Source organism: Taudactylus pleione, unplaced genomic scaffold (assembly GCF_031769625.1).
Source record: "Taudactylus pleione unplaced genomic scaffold, aTauple2 ptg000391l, whole genome shotgun sequence".
Lineage (NCBI taxonomy): Eukaryota > Metazoa > Chordata > Amphibia > Anura > Myobatrachidae > Taudactylus > Taudactylus pleione.
Genome location: NW_028284792.1, coordinates 16,203,002 through 16,222,911, shown reverse-complemented (window position 1 = coordinate 16,222,911; position 19,910 = coordinate 16,203,002). Strand labels below are relative to the sequence as shown.

At 43.6% G+C, this 19,910-nt stretch overlaps 1 protein-coding gene across 1 annotated transcript in view; it reads right to left on the bottom strand.

Moving 5' to 3' along the window:
• Window positions 1-540: 540 nt before the first annotated feature.
• The window catches only part of CYBB (cytochrome b-245 beta chain), a 77,049-nt gene continuing 57,679 nt past the window's right edge, over window positions 541-19,910 (bottom strand). The window contains exons 9-13 of the mRNA XM_088445876.1: window positions 18,941-19,194; window positions 17,580-17,742; window positions 12,429-12,575; window positions 7,504-7,628; window positions 541-2,991 (exon numbers count right to left, since the gene is read on the bottom strand). Coding sequence (XP_088302002.1) covers window positions 2,865-2,991; window positions 7,504-7,628; window positions 12,429-12,575; window positions 17,580-17,742; window positions 18,941-19,194 — 816 coding nt within the window. The 3' untranslated portion in view covers window positions 541-2,864. The remainder of the gene's footprint in view (window positions 2,992-7,503; window positions 7,629-12,428; window positions 12,576-17,579; window positions 17,743-18,940; window positions 19,195-19,910) is intronic.

Genomic DNA, 19,910 nt, shown 5'->3' with positions numbered 1-19,910 from the left:
TGCAGATTGGGGGAGATTTAAATCCCATCTCTCCCCCATTTTGTGTCAAATAAAAAAAGTATATCCTCATTTATTGTGGAAGGTTTTCTAGTTTAAATAATGGTAGGCCTTGTTAAGCTACCATATTATATGATTTATTAGCATTTAAATCAAGATGGTGACATTTATTTTTATTATTTTCAAGTGCAGAAACTTTTATGAAAACCTACATGTAGAATCTTGTTTTTTTTTTTAAATATATTTTGGAAAGGTGGATTAATACCAGAGCAAAAACCACACAGTATTTGTTTGTGTCGTTTATTTAAAAAAACAAAAAAACTATTATTAATAATAATAGTAATAATAATAATAATGTTTGCTTCAATAATTAAACCTTTTTGCTGCTTTGGTTACATTTTATTTGACATGTTAGAATGAGCAAAATTACTAATTATAATTTCTGAATTTATAGAGTCTGAAAAATTAAACAAGATATAATTTGTGTGGCTACTGTGAAATTGATGTTGGAATATTATGATTGTATATGTCAGAAAATGGTCTCAGCACAGGGGTAAGAAAATACTCAGCAGCGAAAGGGTTATTATTTCAATATTTTTAATAATAAACAGGAAGAGCCAAACATTTTTTACATGGTTTGAGTGCATTTCACTTTGTTGGAAGTTGAATTAGGATTAGACAATACACGTTTTGATCCATAACTTTATCATTTTAATCATATTGTTACTTGTTAGAAGCATGTTAAAGCATACATTTTTCATGCGTAACTCTGCCATGTATTTGTTAACATATTTTTTTGCTTGGATTTAATGTTGAAAATTGGAATTGGGGAAGTGTAAGCATGTTAACCACATACAAGATTGCTTCAGGCATATCATTTACAAATAGTAGATGGAACAAGAAGTTGCAACATTGCCATTTTCTGGCAACCTAATTGCCATAATTGCAATAAAAGGAAGGTGTTTTCACATGTATGCAATGCATCTGCTGTATCAGCAATAGATTTATATTGAACTGTGCATCGTTTTTGGGCCATCTTAAACAGATGCTACTACCTGTATTAACAGCACGGATGATAATTACACTGGTTGTAAATAGTCTCTGTCTGTCGGAGGACAGTATTCTGCTGAATGCTGTAGTCAGTGTAGCCATTGTCAGTTCTCATGAATCATTTGTTTCAGTGCTAGAGATAATTGGCCTGATTCTGAGTTGCATGCAATTTCGAATGTGACCACATTTTGCAATTTTAGCAAACTGCATCTATGAGTGAGTCCTACACGTCTTCTTAACAATGGCTAAATGGGTTATGCTGGATGGCAAGTGGGCAACAAATGGGAGTTTGCAGAGCTATGTATATATATAAACGGCGGCACTTGTTGCTGCTTCTGAATTTGATCGACGCGGAGGGCACCTGAGTTGCTGAACACCATCATACATATATATATATATATAGGCAGTATCACCAAAGATGGCACTGGTGAGCAGCTGTTTCTGTGTAGGGCTAGAGGGATCCGCCCACACTTGGTAAAAAAGTCAGGTCTTAGCTGACATAATTGCTGCCCTTTGCAGAGAGCCCAGGTGGGGCTGGAGCAGTCAGACAGTCCAGGTGGGTCTGCAATCAGAGACCAGTGTGTGCTGGGAAGCCACTGATGGCTAGGAAGCTGGGGTTCAGACCTACAGGAGGTAGGGAGAACCCTAAACCTCTAAAAGACTGAGTTGAGACTGCAACTGTGAGGCTGTGGCAGCTAGCCAGCTAAAGACCAGGCCGAAGCCTGTGTTAGGACAGCTGACAATTGAGAAGCCAGAGGCTAAGTCAGGCCAGGCTAATTATCCCAGTGTTACTCTGCAGGAAGCAGATTGTGAGTCTTTGGACTTTATTTGCAGACTAGCTGCCCAAAAGAAGTCAGGGGCAAAGAAGTGAGTCAGTGCCATGAATGGGGGCTAGGCGTTTGTTTCCTGATTATGCTGACATTAAAGCACTTTTCATTTATTTTACCTGGAAAAGCTGTGTGGGCCCCCATTCCAGCACTAAACACTGCACTACTGACACCCATCTACTGAGTTAATTACCGAAAATAGGGCGGCACTCAGAATCTTCTTTATAGGTGAACAAACTTCAGTGTTTAATCATCATGAAGTTTGTTCACCATTGTAATAATAACCTAATGGAGCTTGTTCGATCTAGTCCTTAAGTAAACAAGGCACCAAGCAGAAAAATATACAAACAAAAGCAAATAATAATGTAACATAATGTCAATATCATCCTTATTTTTCATAAGGATCATATGCTCTATAATACAGTATAAGCAAATGTTTGAAAATGAGACACTATTTGTACATAAAATTCCATAGAGATTCTATAATCACCTGGGAGGAACAATAATCCCCTTTAGATCTGCATCCAGTGCATGATCCTCGAGATTTGCTTCCAGTTTAAAGAGATTTTTCCATTTTGGATTCTGTGTAAACCAATTTATTCTACAAAGACACATTTATTACTTGTTGCTTGCTTTTGTTTTGTATGCTGTATTTCATTCTATTTGTGAAACTGTATTGAGAAGACTAGATACAATCCTGCAGACAACTGTCACAAAATCTGATAAACAAATAATCTGACAACAAAATGTAATTCATATGGGAAAATAATACAAAGCACCAGTGAATATTACACATAAACAGTGTAACCTTTCAACAGAGCAACACATTAAACATTCAATTGGCCACCACAATCGTTTAAAGTCAATTGATGATATAACATACACTGAGTGTACAATTTATATTTGCATATGTATATGGTAGCATTTAACATAACCTTATAATACAGTTGTAATTTAAAGTAGAAATATACACTTAGATGCAAAACTAAACTAGAAGTTTTCTTTGTTGAAGATGAAGTGTACCCCTCTAGGATCACCGCTGGAGTTATCAATGCACAGTGTACTGAGGGTCTCAGCAAGGTTTTCAGGACCACACAGGAAGACACCCACTCTTGAGCTTAAAGAAAGATGGAAAAACAAGGAAGGTTTAAAACAGGTGCAGAACTTTATTGCAATAAATATGTGAGTTGATCTAGCTAAATACACTAGGACTTGATTGAATATCTACCTTTTTTATATATATAAATTTTTGTCCTTAATTTTTTTAATTCCTAAACATATTACTTTATATTTCACTACAACTCTGCTAAGGTGTAAGATATCATGCACAGATCAATAAAGTGTTTAAAAGTAATGTATCGCACCTGGGGCTCGATCCAATTAGGTGTGAAGGGGGGCATAGAAACACAGCATGGCAGTTCACCCCCTTCGCGGCCCAATCTCACTCCAGACTCACATAAAAATGTATGAATACAGAGGTACCGTAAGTCCGGTGTACGGCCGCACGTCCTCTCGGGTGCAAGTAATTCGCACATAATTGGATTAAGCATTCAGTTGGAATAATCCACATTTATATAGTTGTAGTATGTGCAAATCCTATATACTGTACAGCAGGAGGAAAGCAAGCCCCCGTACTGACACTGACAGTTGACCACTATGGATGATTAAGTGTATGTATCAATACAATTAGGGATCTATTTACTAAGCCTTGGATGAAGATAAAGTGGACGGAGATAAAGTACCAGCCAACAAGCTCCTAACTGTCATTTTTCAAACACAGCCTGTGACATTGCAGTTAGGAGCTGATTGTCTGGGACTTTATCTCTATTCACTTTATCACCTCCATGGCTTAGTAAATAGTTTCTTTAGGAGAGAAAAACTTCTTCCTCAGCACTTAAGGTAACAATTGGGACATTGGGCCCGATTCTTAGTGGTACGCGGCTCTGTATGCGGCTGCATCTAATAAATCAAAGCAAACGGTGCATGTCCTGTAGGGAACATACACATCTTTTTGTATCTTTCCATATCTCCTGACGTTTCTCTGCAGTTTCTGAGTGGCAACAATGCAAATGTACCCAAATAAACTTCCTTGTGGGTGTGTTATGGGAGTGTAGCCAGAGTTACATCCTTTTCTGAGTCGTGCGCATGCTGAGGAGACACCTGCTTCAGTATAGGGTATATGTCTCAATACCCATCATGAAGCTGGCGTTGTCAAATGGAAATAGTTGGGGGATGCAATTTGTAAGCATGAAGAAGTGCGTATATTAGCATTCCATTACAAAATATTGCCTTTCGTATGCAGGGCCGTAGAGAGCCTGGCCAGGCCCGGGTAAAGGAGGGAGCGTGACCTAGTCACGGGAGGTGTGGCCATGCCCCCTTGAAAAAAAAAAGAAAGAAAAAATTATCACTTTTGCAGCGACGCTGCGCGTCGTGGAGGGGGACGCTGTAAGCCCCCCAGCCCGGCGCTAAGCAGGGGGGGGGCGCGATCCCCCCACAGCCATAGGAGACTGGTCCGGCTGCTACAGCAGCCGTGAGCAGTCTCACACAGCAGCCCAGCACAAGCTGTGTGCTGAGCTGTTGTAAGGTAGGGGGGGCAACGCCGGACTTGGGCCCCGCCGGGCCCCTCTAGCAAGCCCGGGCCTGGGTAAACTGTACCCGCTTCCCCCACCCTCTCGGCACCCACGTTCGTATGTGCCGACATTCAGGTGGTGCAAGGTTTCAGGATGCCCTAGACAACAATTCACCCACTGCCTCTGCTCCCTCCAATTCATAATATGTGATGCATTAGTGTCCCCAAATAATATGTTACACAGCAGTGTCCCAAATACATAATATACTATGTAGAAATCCCCAAACTAATATGCCACACGTCAGAGCCCCAAATCATAATGTACCTCATAACACTGCCACCAATTCATAATATGCAACAAATTCATTATATACCACACAGCTGTATCCCCAATTCATAATTCTACACATCAATGCCTCCAATACATAATATGCCACACATTTGTGCCCCCAATATATAATATGCCCCACATTTGTGCCCCAATACATAATATGCCACACATCAGTGTCTCAATACATATTTATGTCACATCTGTGTGCCAATATGTCATCACCCATTCGTCCCACGTACACTCACACTGCTAACACTCATTACCACACACTCAATCTGCCAGCACTCATTAACCCCCTCGCAATCATCCTGCCAGACTCATTAATCCACACACCCATTGCCAGCACTCGTTAACCCCCACACACTCATCCTGCCAGACTCACTAACCCACACACCCATTGCCAGCACTCGTTAACCCTCCCCACACACACCTCCTGCCAGCACTCTTTAACCCAAACATACTAACCCTGTCAGCACTCATTAACACACACACACCTATTAATCCTTTCACCCTCACCAATAGGTAATAACAGTTATGCCTTACCATGCTCAATTCAGCAGCAGCTGCTTGTGTTGTATAGGGGGCAGAGCTTCTTATGTGAGTGACATGCTGGCACCTGGGGGAAGGAGAGGACTGGAGGAGAGGGAAGGGGCAGCTACCACTGCTGCTGACTCTACTGCACTGATTTTCTTTTGGTGAACTCAGGGGTGGAACCCTTAGGCAGCTGCCTAAAGCTGCCCATGCTAGCATTGGCCCAGCCCACATTTGTAGCTGCATGTGACTCAGAATCAGGCCCATAATTAGTAATTCAGTGTTATGTTTTTGTTCCTTTATTAACGCACAAAGTAGAATAATAAACAATCCCTGCAGAACTTTTTTAATACTGCTAAATAAATTATTATTGCACTATAGCTTACAGTACATAAGTCCTGCATACACTAAAATTCCCAAAAACATGGGATATCAGCAGGGGCTGGCTGGCAACTTTTAGCCTGGGGGGCGAATGCGTGCAGGCGCCCTGGCAGAGGAGTAGCGTGTAGCCAGGGTGCCCGAAGAACGTGCGTGCTACGGCGCCACCCCCCCTCCAGTGTTTAAGGGAGGAGGCGGGTCCATATGGGATTAATGTAAGGTAAAAATAAAGATATGGGGCAGCCCCCTGTCGTAGTGCCCATATGCAGTGCCCCCGTGTGCCACAAGAGATAACACCCTTATGCAGGCCTCCAGTAGTGCCCCCAGTAGTGATCCCCCCCTATGCAGTGCCCCTTGTGCCCCCAGTAGTGGTCCCCCCTGTTCAGTGCCCCCAGTAGCAGTCCACCCCCCATGCAGTGCCCCCAATAGTGGTAACCCTTATGCAATGTCCCTTAAATAGTGGCCCTAGTTGTAGTCTCCACCCTATGCAGTACCCCCAGTATTGCCCATTATATAGAGCCCCCAGCAGTGGTACCTCGCAGTGCCCCCAGTGGTAGTCCCCTCCCCCTATGTAGTGCCCTAGTAGTAGTCCCCTCCCCCCTATGCAGTGACCCTAGTAGTAGTCCCCTCCCCTTGTAGTTCCCCCAGTAGTAGTAGTCCACCCTTGTAGTGCCCCCAGTAGTAGTAGTCCCCCCCCTTGTAGTGCCCCTAGTAGTAATCCACCCCCCTGGTAGTGCCCCCAGTAGTAATCCCTCCCTGGTAGTGCCACCATAGAAATCCCCCCCTTGTAGTGCCCCCATAGTAATCCCCCCCTGGTAGTGTCCCCATAGTAATCCCCCCTCTTGATAGTGCCCCCAGTAGCGAGAGACTTAATAAAAAATAAAAAAACACTTACCTGAAACTCCCGCTCCTGGTCCCGACGCTTCCACCGGCTCCTCTGGCCGCTTTGCATTATGGGAGAGACGTCGTCATGACGACGGCTCTCCCATTACCCACTGCGGGAGCCGGAAGATGGCTCCCGCAGTGGGAGCAGCGGCAGCCGATGAGAGTCTGACAGACTCTCAGCGGCTGCTGATTACAGCAAACACACAGCTGCCGGCTCCGGCGGCTGTGTGTTTGTGCTGTGTAGCGCTGACCGGTTATGGTAGGCAGCATCACCATACTGTGATGTCTTGGAAATACCAAGACCGGCATCAGTGCTAATCTGACATCTCGTGAGTCAGTTTGAACACTGGCTAATCTGCTCATGGCAAGACGACGTAAATTATCGGAGTTCGAACGGTGCAAGATAGTGGATTTCTGACTGATGGGGCATTCCATTTCCAAAGTTGTGCGGACATTCAACATTCCTTGATCTACGGTGTCACGTGTGTACCAGGAATACCTCATGGAATTCATTACCACCACCGTGGACAACGCAGTGGCAGACCATGGATGCTTAATGATCGTGGCCAGCGGCATCTGGCAAGAATTGTCCATAGTAACAGACAAATAACACGGCTCAAATCACATGACATTCCTAATTGGACCATGGAGGACTTGAAACATGGCATGATTGTGGTTCCATAATGGTGTGTGTTCACGTGGCATGGGTTGGGTCCTGCTGGTCTGCCTGAACATGTCATTGACCAGTAACTACTACATTGATTGCTTGATGACCATTTGCAGCCCTTCATGGACTTCATGTACCCCCACAGCGATGGAATATTCCTGCATAGATGCCATGTTGGCCTTTACCTGCCATCTAATCTGAATTAATAAGTTGCTCTGTGTTCAGTACTATTACAGTTAGCCTCACATGGTATAAGAATGGGACTTACCTTGCATGTGCACTTTTAATGGTTTTAAACTCATTTTCCCAGTTTGGTCTTCCATACAAGGTCTTCTGCTTCAGGCCAGTGATCACATCCTTCTCTTGGTCATGGTGTAAGGAGAATGCTGTGGCCTAGGAGAAATGAACAGTCAATACAAATAGTATATATAATTATATAACTATATATATTATATATATATATATATATATATATATATAAAACTATATTTGGCACCATCATGGCCTCTAATGAACACATAATGGAGCTGGGAGTAGATGAAAGAAAAAAAAAAAAGACTTCTGGCTGCTGTGTCCACATTTTTATATGCTGTCAGAGAGTATCCGATATGTAAATACTGGAGAGGGAGAAGTGAGGGAGGTGGGAGTGGGGTGAACCAGGAGGAAGAAAGAATTGAGGTGCATTAATTGAATTCGGGGGTGGGGGCGCCATGGCTCCTTGCTTCATCCCTGCCTGTGATGGATATATGTGTCCTCTCACATTACTGTTCTCCTCACTCTATTATTCTAGTCAATGAGATCAATACAATTATTACGAAGCCCATATAGCCTAGTGCTGTGAAAACATCACAACCCTGTATATTCTGTTGCCCAACATTGTTATCTGCCAGGGCCAGCTATATTATTTTAAAATATTTTGTAGGTGCTTCCAGGCCCGGCGACAGTGGGTTACAAATGAGGCGTTTGTACCAGGCTCCAAGATTCTAAGAAGCCCGGACAGCCAGAAAGTCCAGTTCATGTGCCCTGGGATCAGCCTGATAAAGAGGAGCAGGTAAAAGATAGAGAAGGTAAGTGTGGACTGGAGAAACCTGGGGGTATAGGGCCAGAGTAACCCTGGGAGATGAGGCTGGAGATAACTAAAGGAGAATAGGGGTGGAGAGACACAGGGGGATGAAGCTGGAGAGACACAGTGGGGATAAGGCTGGAGGTAAATGGGGGAGGAGGCTGGGTGGAAGGGATTTGAGATTATTCACAATTGGCAGGATTACAAGAAAAAAAAATAGGGGACAGTAAATAAATCATATTACTAATACAAATGGTACCAAATGAGCAAATACATTTAATAATATAAATTTGTTTGATCAGGGAAGTTCACATTTTGCCCTGTCACAAAATTTCTGTCACTATGTATTATCTGGTTAAACCTCTGTTGTAAGATGATGAAGTATTCCATACTATAGGTAAGAAAAGACTCTCAAGCACAGAGGATACATAGGGGTTGCAACCCCCCCAAAAAAAAAAAACAACCATGGGGCAGCCGAGGGACAAAGGGCCTGATTCAGAGCCGTTCGCTATTTGTGGTCGTTCGTTCAAAAACAAGGGGTGGCTATTCAAATGATCCGTTCGCAAATTGTAGTTTGTTCACGCCTCTAAGTCTGAACGAGCGAGCAAAACATACGCTCGTTTATTTGTTAAAAACGCCCCCTGGCCACTCGCATCCTACGTCATGTCCGCTATTTATTAGATTAATCGAGTACATCGACCAGCGTATGAACTGCTCGCTATTCTTGTGGTTGGTGTTTGCTACCACAAATTTGCGAGCAGTTCTGGCTATAAAATAACCCAGTGACGTGGTCAATGACGCTGCTGTATTAATTATGCACACCCATAATACGCCCGTTTTGACCTTTAAGCACGCCTGCGTTCGGATCTCCACTCCCCGTTTTCAAGCACCTTCCCCTGTTACCACCCACATACGCCTCCTCCTGTCACTCAAAATAGCAGGCACTCGCTATATAGCGTACAAACGATTTTTGGCCGCACTGACTGGTTCGCGCATGCGTACTAAAAACCGTACGCATGCGCAGATGTGCAAACATCGCTCGGAACGAGCGTACTGCCGCTAACGAGCGGCTCTGAATGAGGGCCAAAGACTTGTTTCAAGGACCCCATAAGAAATAACTCTGTGGAGTGGCAAACATATAACTAAGAGTGCCACTGGCATAAAACACATTTTTCTTTTTTAGTGGCCTAATATTTGAGTCTAAAATGTATTGCACACTAAGGGATATATTTACTAAAAGGTCAATTTTGATCGATTTTAAATCGATCTAAGGTTTAAATCAATGTTGTGTTTCTGGGGCTAAATCACACATTTTCTAACACAAAGAACCAAATAAAAAATTGTCTATTAGTAATTATGTGATATTGACCCAGAAACACAAAGTTGATTTAGATCTGTTTAGAACAATTTAAAATTGCTCAAAATCGACCTTTTGTAAATATACCCCTAACCATCTAAATATTACATACTATTAAAGTCAGTGTGTGTTTGCAATGATATTTATCCCTGTAATATTGATGTTTTGCCTTGCTCTTACACTTCCATGATTTGTGTTTCCATTGTGTGTTTGAGTGCTTGGTAGAATATAGCAGCACATTTTCAGAGGTAATATTGTTGCAAAAACACAGCTCCATAAAATATGATTTTGTAATACTTTTATATTTTGCTTTTAATTTTTAATGTAAAAGTTAGGTTTTAGCTATATAGTTATAAAGATGCATTTATTTGATAAATCAATTTGGTATAACTTACTGTTCTATATATAAGTTGTTTGTCAAGGGTGTAGCTAAAACTTTGTGGACCCCATGGCAAAATTTTGAAGGAATTCCTCCCTCACTGGGCATACTTGGTATACCTTCACCCCTTACTGGGCAAACTTAGCACTCCCCTCCCTTACTGGGAACACTTAGAACCCCCCCTTACTGGGCAAACATAGCACCCCCTCCCTTACTGGGCACACTTAGCACCGCCCACCCATACTAGGCAAACTTAGCACCCCCTTCCCGTACTGGGCACACTTAGCACCTCTTCCACCCCTGTGTGGGGATGCTGGGAGAAGGCATGACATCATTGGCAGGCTGAAAGAACAATGTGCGGGCGGCATTGAATGCAGGGAGAGTTGGCCGGGTGCAAGGATGCTGGGAGGAGTCGTAACATCATCGTCCCTCTCAGCAGGCTGGCATAACTCTCACTCAATGTGGGCACCACTGAATGCAGGCAGAAACGGCTGGGCGTGGGGCAGTGGTGTAATTAGGGTATTTGGAGCCCAGGGTAAAGGGTGCACGCGGTGAAAAGTGGCCGTGCCCACAATGGGAGTGGCCACTTAAAAATGGGGTGTGTCAACATGATACACACCCCTTTCTCGTCACTCTGAACATTCCTTTCCATTCCATATGCTCCTTAATACAGTTCCCCCTATGCAGTGCCCCCAGTAGTGGTCCCCCTTATGCAGGCCCCCAGTAGTGATTCCCCTTATGCAGTGCCCCATGCAGTGGTTCCCCCTATGCAGTGCCCCTTATACAGTGCCCCAGTAGTGGTCCCACTTATGCAGTGCCACATGTAGTGGTCCCTCCTATGCAGCGCCCCTTATACAGTGCCCCCTGTAGTGGTCCCCCGATGCAGTGCCCCCAGTAGTAGTCCCCAGTAGAGTCCCCCCCATGCAGTGCCCCCAGTAGTGGTCCCCCAATGCAGTGCCCCCAGTAGTAGTCCCCTCCCCAGTAGTGGTGTGCCCCGCCCGATGCAGTGCCCCAGTAGTGCAGACAAACACACACAAGTAAAAAAAGAAGAAAAAAAACGCTTACCTGAATCCCCGCCCCAGCTTCGGCTTCTGCTCCCGCTGCCGCCAGCACTTCAGTCCTCCCGGGCTGGTGCACTCTGCATTATGGGAGAGACATCATGATGTCTCTCCCATTACTCACTGCAGGAGCCGGAAGGTGGCTCCTGCCCGGCTCTTGCAGTGGGCGCAGCAGCAGCTAATGAGAGTCTGTCTGACTCTCATTGGCTGCTGAAGCACACACATCGCCGCCGCTCTCACTGCGGTCTGCACTACACTGGTTAACTAGGACGGGCCTGTACTGTGGCCAGCGGTGCCCCCCCCCCCGCGCACTGCCGGTCCCACGGCGCCCAAGCAGGCACAAGCCCCGGCGGCCTGCCCTGGTTACGCCACTGGCATGGGGATACTGGGAGGAAGCATGATGTTATCACCTCACCAGCAGGCTAGGATATCTTTCAATAGGGGCGGCGGTGAATGCAGGGTGAGACGGCTGGATGCAGGGCAGCTGGGAGGTATAACATGACAGTCCCTCCCAGCAGTCTGGAAACACTGCTCTATGATGGGAGGTGAGCATTTTGGTTCAGGGGAGGCAGGCCCGGGGAACACAACTGACCCTGGGGAATGTAAATCAAATCTTAGGGGTCTATGTACTAAGCCTTGGAGAGAGAAAAAGTGGATGGAGATAAAGTACCAACCAATCAGCTCCTAACTGTCAATGTACAGACTGTAGACCTGATTCAGCAAGGATCACAGTTGTTAATACACACGCATTCGGACAATTATTTCACACTGCGCATGCATCGAAGTGCGTGAAGTACACAATGTGATCGGATACTGCGCAGTGGTAACGCAGACCTATCGCAGAGTGATTGATAGGAAGTGCAGTTTGTGGGTGATGATGGGGAGGGCAAATTCAGGCGTGCCAGTGCATTCCAATGGCATTGCATGGGCGTGCATAAATTAGCAACTGCAATACCAGACGCAGCCTCATAGCTTCCGCTGAAGTTAGCAGTTCCTGAGTGAGGTCTGACCTGCGTTAATTGTGCATGTGGGTTCGATGTTACTTGATGTTACCGATTATTTCGATATGTTGCCAAAGTATACGGATGTGAGTAAGGGGGATTGGGCGCCCTTATGTTAGGTTGCGATTGCAATGCGAATGCAAACATTTGCATATCACCGCTGATATTAGCTACGCCCCAGGTGGATTTGCTTTTTACAGGAAGGTCTTCCCCTTTATTTGTGAAATAATATAACCATATTTGCCACTACATAACAATGACTAAAGGGGAGACAGAGGTATATATTTAACATGAGCACATTCATATATGTATAGTGAAGTCCAAAGTGTTCTTGCCTGGGTTTCATCCCATCCGGTGAGATAGATGTTGTAGCTGAGGAAATCTGCATTATCCCGCTCTTGCATCTGAGTCTCCAGCGATTGCAGCAAATCTGCAAACCATTCAAATGCCTGTGTGTCTCGGCACAACCAGTAGAAATAGATCTGAAATACATAGAATAGCCAAAGATTCAAAATGCATGAAAAGTAAAAGAAAGTTCAAATATAGACGTAAAGCTGATTAATTCGTAAAGTTGCAGAACTAGACAGTTTGTAGTTTGTATCCAGCAAAAGGGGTTCTGTGTTGTGATGTTACTTTTATGTAGTGCTTATTATTATTAACATCATTTACTTAAACACTGTGTTATAATAACTTATAATAATGTTTTTATCACAAGCACTTAAGCATAAAATACTGAACAGAACATTTCACTTGGTTTTTTTTTTTGTATTGCAAACGCAGGCATTGTATTGCAGCACATACATATTATATTATATTTTACATATTATGCCATGTCACTAATTATTTATACTAGTCCACTAATGGTCAGTAAGGAACAGTGAATTGCCTACATACAATATACAGTACCAACTTATAGTTCTTTTTATTAAGACTTGCTATAACATAGATAATATCTATTGTTGCACCAAACAAATAACAGCTTAATCTTGTAAATCCTGCCAGAGACAGGTAAATGAAAAGAAGTAAAACACATGTATGACCTCATTCGAAGTTGGACATAAATGCAAGTTACAGCTTTCTTCCCCTGCAACTTACTTTTTTTTATTGCACATGTGTCTTTTTGTGATTACCTCTTATTTTGTGTTTAACAATGTTTTGATGACTGGTACAACATTTATTATTCTATGATGTGGACACCATATATATAGCCATAAAGTAATAAATGTTGCCACAGTCATGAAAACTTTTTCAAACACCAATTATGTACTGTAATATTAGAGATAAGTGATAGACATACACACCCGAACTTTGGGGTTCCAAGCTGAATCGAGTCCCAGCTTGGGTCACTTTTGGGGTACTGAGTAGAACTGAGTCCTGGCTAGGAACTGCTGTAAGTTCATAACTTGGATTTAAAAACCGAATCTCGGATTTTGGATTGCATGTAAACCATTCCAAATTACATGATTTTAGCTGATTTTATAAATTTTAAAGAAATCCAGATCTGAACCAAAACACATGAGGGTGGTTTTGCTAAAACCAAAACCATAACATTTGAGGGTTGGCAATAAGATTCGGTTTTCAGATTTGAATTTAACCGAACCAAAACTGAACCGCTCGTCTCTACTTTTAACATAATTAAAAAATAATATTTCTTTGTTAATAAAATTAAAGAATAATTTCCCCCCTATTACAATATGATATTCACCTCCTAATTCAATATATACAGTGATGATTGCCCCCTTCCGCCGCCCCCTGTATACTAGAGACTGGTTGAACAGCCATCTTTACCCAATGATTCTTTTATGTCCTAATATAAGCTATACACAGGGGCGCCGGGTATTAAATACCCGTGTTTGTTGTTCGTTGGGCTGCAGTAGGATCAAGGACTGGGAGACTGGCAGTCTCCTCTCCTCTGCCTGTTCGGGGGTAGTGGAAAGCGATCACACTGATCGCACCCCCTCCCCCCAGATTTGCCCCTGGCTGAGGGGATCACAGCACCCCCACCCACCTCAGCACTTTTTTTTTCTACAGTCCCGGGTAAACAAATACTTATAGTTTTTCCCAGAATAAATACAATTTTGGTGGCAAACTAAATAGATAAAATGACTAAATAATTTAGAATTCTTCCAAATGTTAAAGGTTGAAACCAAGATTTTGGTTTTGCTGAATCCTTATGCACAGGACAGAGAGGTATCAGTACTGTGACCTAAAAAAACCCCACCCAGTGCAGTAACATGTGGCTTGATGCATTGCAATAAAGTTTGAGATATGTTTACTATTAACACCGAGAAGCTGGTTACTGGTAACCATATGTCCTACTTTTTTTAGTGAACGATGGACTAGCTGTTAAGTACATTTTTCTTATAGACAGTTTGTGGTGAAAGCAAATGCAGATTTATTTAAACAGGTCCCACCATAATATTGTGAGCACCGATGTGGACCATGCACAGTGAGAAAGCAAAGACAATATGAATATAATTAGTCATGTTGGGATCTGAGGGAACATTTTAATTAAAAAAAAAAAGTATCCAAAACACAAATGTGTAAAAGGTGAAAGTAACATTATTCTTCATACCTTGCTGTAATGCATTTTTAACTTTCGGAGTGCTTTTACCCTTTAGACCATGGGCAATAATCATCAGTGTCAGCTTCCAGGGGTGGCATGTGAGGGGAGAGGGTTAACTGGAGGTAGAAGATGGGAGGGAGAGAGGGGAGAGAGGAGAGGGGCAGTAGAGAATTGGGGGGGGGGTGGCAGACACAGGAATGTACTATACTCACAATGTTGTATTTCCCTCTTGAACTGTGCAGTAACTGTAGCAGGTCCCGCCGGCGAGGAGAGAGGTTAAGTGGCGAGGACTTACATAGTTTGACTCTGCGCTGCCTCTTCAAGGCAAAGGCATCATGATGACCACAATTACCAGCCCTAAGGGGAGATGGGTGGGGGGGGGGGTTGCAGCATACTCCCTGACACTCTCAGCATACTACGTAAATGCAGGGGAAGGGAAAAGGAAGAGAAGGAAAGGGCAGATCTGGGGGACAGGAAAATGCAGCTTGTTGGTGGGTGGTCCTAGAGGAGGGGCCAGCTGTCAACACCTGATGGACAGAGTTAGTATGTAATAATATTAAAATCCAAGCAGTGGCTGGTAGGCAGTTCTGGCTTGCAGTAATCCGTCCCTGCACGGCCCTGACTGTCCTCCCCAACACCTCTGAGCACCCACATGACACAGAGTCCCCCTCCCTAAATGTGTCCCTGGACTAACTGACAGGCAGGCAGTAAGCAGAGAATGCTGCCCGAACGCTCTGGGACCAGGAGCACTCTCATGTTTACGGCCCTGTTGTCAGAATTGTGTTGGTAGTGCACGCTGGCAGCCCTCAGTGCAGCAGTATGCCAAGCCCGCCCCTGCTTTCTCACACAGAACACAGCTGCCTGTTGTCAAAGTGCGAGGGTAGTGATTGTCACCGTTCCCTCCCCCCCCCGTCACTATGAATCCGCGCACCCTCATCCCTGCCTCCATGTCTCTCATTCACGAGAGACACAGCAGGTGAGCACTGTAGCAGAGACCCGGCAGCTGTCTAAGCACTGACAGCCTGTCAGGAGGGAGTATTCCCCCAGCCCAGCACACGGGCACTTTGGTGGAACTCGCAGCTATCCCACTATTATTGTCAGCAGCGCGTGCAGGGGGAGGGGTGCGGGCATGAGTGTGCAACTTTTGGTGTCACCCTCTTGGAGGGTGACACCCTCCTTGTGATGCCACTGGTTATCCGATATTTTCACAGCAGTACAAATGGACACACATTTGTCTTGGAGGATAGTAACTAGTGCATGAGGTTTAGACTAGTAGGCTTAAGGTGAATACACACGTAACGATTTTTTGAACGATTTAACTAAGACATCATTATCGTTCAAAAAATCGTTCAGTTTCTGAGTTGTAACGATGAACGATTGTCGCTCATGCGCATTCCTGTTTGTAGTTCATTCTGACTAACCAACTGAACGATTTTCATTAAGGGAAGTTACAAAAATCGTTTGTAGTTCAAAAAATCGTTCATTACACTTTACAAAATCTGACAGATAATCTGACAGAAAATCGTTCATAAAATCATTCATAAAATCGTTGGTAACAAAATCGTTGTGTGTATATGCAGCTTAAGTCTTCAGGTGTGGTATGACTGGTTGACACTCAGAATGTCAACAGGTTCTCAATGTCTAAACGAGTTTTAGAAGAGATGCTGCCCATAGCAAACAATCAGATTCTAGCTATTATTTTCTAGAAGGTGCTAGTTAAATGTTAAGTGGAATCTGGTTGCTATGGGCAACATCTCTTCTAAAACTCATTCTAAAAACTCTCACTTTAGTAAATTTACCCCTAAATGTCTAAATGAATGTCGACAAGTCGACCGGATAGTGCCTGCAGAGAGTTCCAGAGCTGCATATATAACTAACTACAGATTTTTATTATTATTATTTATTTGTTTGGTAACACCAATTTATGCAATGCTGTAAAGAGAATATTTGTCATACATATCAGTGCCTGTCCAATTGGAGCTTACAGTCTAAAGGCCTGATTCTGACCCGCTCGCAAGCGGGTCGATGGTGCCGTAGTGCGCATGCGCGAGACCCAAATAACGACGGGGTAGCCGTCGTTATGGGTCTCGCACCAAAGGGGGCGTGCTGTCGATGGTGAGTGACAGCACGCAACCTTTGGTGGGCGTGCCGGGGGCGTGGCTGCCAGACAGAGGCGTTCCCATGGGAACGCCTACTGTCTGGGTCCGGCCCCACTGACATCAGTAGTGATGTCAGTGGGAGTGATTTTGCCTCTGATAGAGCCAAAATCACTCCAGGGCTTGCGGTCACCGAGACCCTACCGCAGGGTCTCGTCGCAAGCCCGATGGTCACGATGGTCTTGACCATCGCGACCATCAGCATGGACGCTCGCATAAGCTGTGGGTGGCCCTGGTCAGAATTGAACTCAAGACCACACTGCTGTGAGACATTAATGCTAACAACTACCACGCCATGTTGCTCTGAATGTGGACAAGTGTAAAAATGGGAGTGAATGAGGAGTGTACAAGAGAACATATATCCTCAAACAATGCAATACTTCTAAGTTGCCATTAGCCAAATTTGCAACTCACAAATGCACACGTTTATTTTGCGCATACCTACTGTCTGTAACAATAAGTAAGGAAAATACATGTAAAAGAATGAAATAGAAAACCTTACACTGTTAGGGGACTATTCTATTAGCAGCGATGTACGGCTTGGTACTCCACCGCTTATCATGGTGCTCCAACATCTCCAATTTCCTGCACACCTTTATGTGGTGCAAAGAAAATTCTGCAATTTTGTTGACCATGAGGTGCCTGAGAAATGATTGGAAAGCAGTCACCTCTCGGCCATTGCTTCTAATTCAATTGCATCCTCAGTATAAAATAGTGTACTTATAAGAAAAGTTAGCTCTACATCATCTGTTTAATGTACATACCTTTTTTAGACGTAGGGTTGATGCATTATTACAATATTTATACCAGACAGATTTCAGGACAGAAGCGAATGGGGTGACTCCAATGCCAGCTCCAACAAGCATAGCTACTTCATAACTGAACACATCCTCACTTGCTGTTCCAAAAGGACCATCTACTGAAAGCCTTGTGTACAGAGATAAGAAATAACTGTTATATGTTCTCATTCAACATTAAAACTTTGTGAATAGTAAAACAAACAATAGTAATTAAAATAAAATTAGAGCACCAAGTAGAAAATATAATTGCTATAAACCAAAATGCTGTTTAGTAGTATAAATACAGATGTCATATTAATTACCAGAAAAGTTTCTTATTTTGAGTCATATTACATTGACATGAGTTTGTAAAAGGTACAGTACACTTTTGAATCTTCTTGTTGTAAATTATATTTAACATGTTGTTGTGGCCTGTGTTAAACACCGTTAAGTTTAGATTTTATATTATTTACTCAACTGATGAGCAATATTGTTTGCAATTTGAGTGTAGTAATTACATTTGGGTGTATATTCTGAGTGATTAGCAAGTCTATAGCTGATAGAATAAACTCATCAACGCTCGTGGAATGTACAGGAGAGTAACAAATTTTGGGTGGCTCTGCCAGACTGTCAACATAGTTGGCCCACTTCCCGAGTACAGTTGGTAGCCTGGGGGTTTGATGACGTAATTTGCATTGAATCACATCATCGTGGCTCGATCCCTCGATGTTTAAGTACAATGCCACAAATCATGGCTCTGAACAGCATGGAACTGGGCCACATTAATGCAATTGTTGTGATTGGTTTGTTAATAGTAGATAAGGAATACATAAGCTATTTGAGGGAGCAAAGAAATCAGAGGTGACATGATGACAAAAATAAGTAGTTTTGAGACAGGATAGAGTGGTGATACAACTCCTATTGCTGAGAGTAGCCCTGCCAGGTGATACGTTTTGCTGGGTTTCTCTAACAATAACTTAAGCTACAGGAGTGTGTATGTACTAAAATAAAATATACATAAGACATTTAGGGGCATATGTATCAAAATTAATATGTGGCCAATTATGCGGCCATTTTCCCGGCGTTCTGCGCAGTACACTCCGGGCACACTCTAGTACACATAATGGGGATGTAGTTAGGAAGCCGGCGGTCGGCATTTCGACCACCGGCTTCCTGACTATATCCCCATTATGTGTACTGGAAGACATACCAATTCCCATATAATGACATATAATGTAAGCGATATAATTTTTCGTCAGGGCTGTTACAGTCTGAGTCTTCCAGTACATATAATGACAATACAACCCTGTACACAGAATTTGACACTATGTTGCTACAGAAATTACTTTGGTAGTTTCCATGCATCCTGGAATTCAGTCTTGTCACACCCACAAGCTTTGAACAAACCCTCTGTCCAGTCTCCAACTATCCGAATGTGAATGCTTAAAAAATCCTCCTCTGGGGCAGAAGTCAGGGTGAATGGATGCCACTCTAAGCTGGATACTGCAGGGCACTGGACAAATATATACTGTCCAACTTCCATTTTAAAACCCTTCATCTTCATTTGCAACTCTATTGTTTTAAATGGATGTGTAACAACCTAAAAACAGGAAGAATCAAAAAGGTAAGTAAGGTCCAACTCTTTGAGGAGAGAGAGTATATATCTGCACCCAAAGGAAATGTACAGTTTGCCCTCGATTGTCCAAAGACAAGTATTATCATATTTAATCATTAAGAGCTCTACTATACATCATTAATTTAGATGTTTGTAAAAAAACAAAACAGGAAATTGACAGTTTTTATGAAATTAATTTATCTTGCTGCTTCGTACAAAAGCTTGCTGTTTAGGCATCTACCTCTCACTGCTGTATTATAGGAACACCACTGCCATAGGCGTGCACCAGCACACCCCTTAGATGGCCACAACCATTGCATTGATTGTTAGTAAGCAATGTGGTTGAGGTGAGCAGTCTGTTTCGTTGTGTGTGTGTGGTTTCCTGTACAACCCTTATCAAGGCTCTGTGCATTCCTATGCCCGCTGGGGAAAGGCAAATAATCACTTTTCCAGGCGACCTATCGCATCACCAATGTCCTGACAAATGGGAGATGCTCCTTCATTTATTCAATGTCCCCGCCCACTCTGGAGATCTGCGGGGGGTCCGGGACTTACCTGTCCAGGCGCTCTGGCGGACTCCGTCTGGTGGGGTGCAGGCTGCTGCCAGTTAGCGCAGTGTGCGGGCAGGTCCCTGAGAGGCAGCGCTGGATCTCTGCCAGCCATCCCCTCCCCCCTTCTCTGCTACCTCTCTCCTTCTGCCT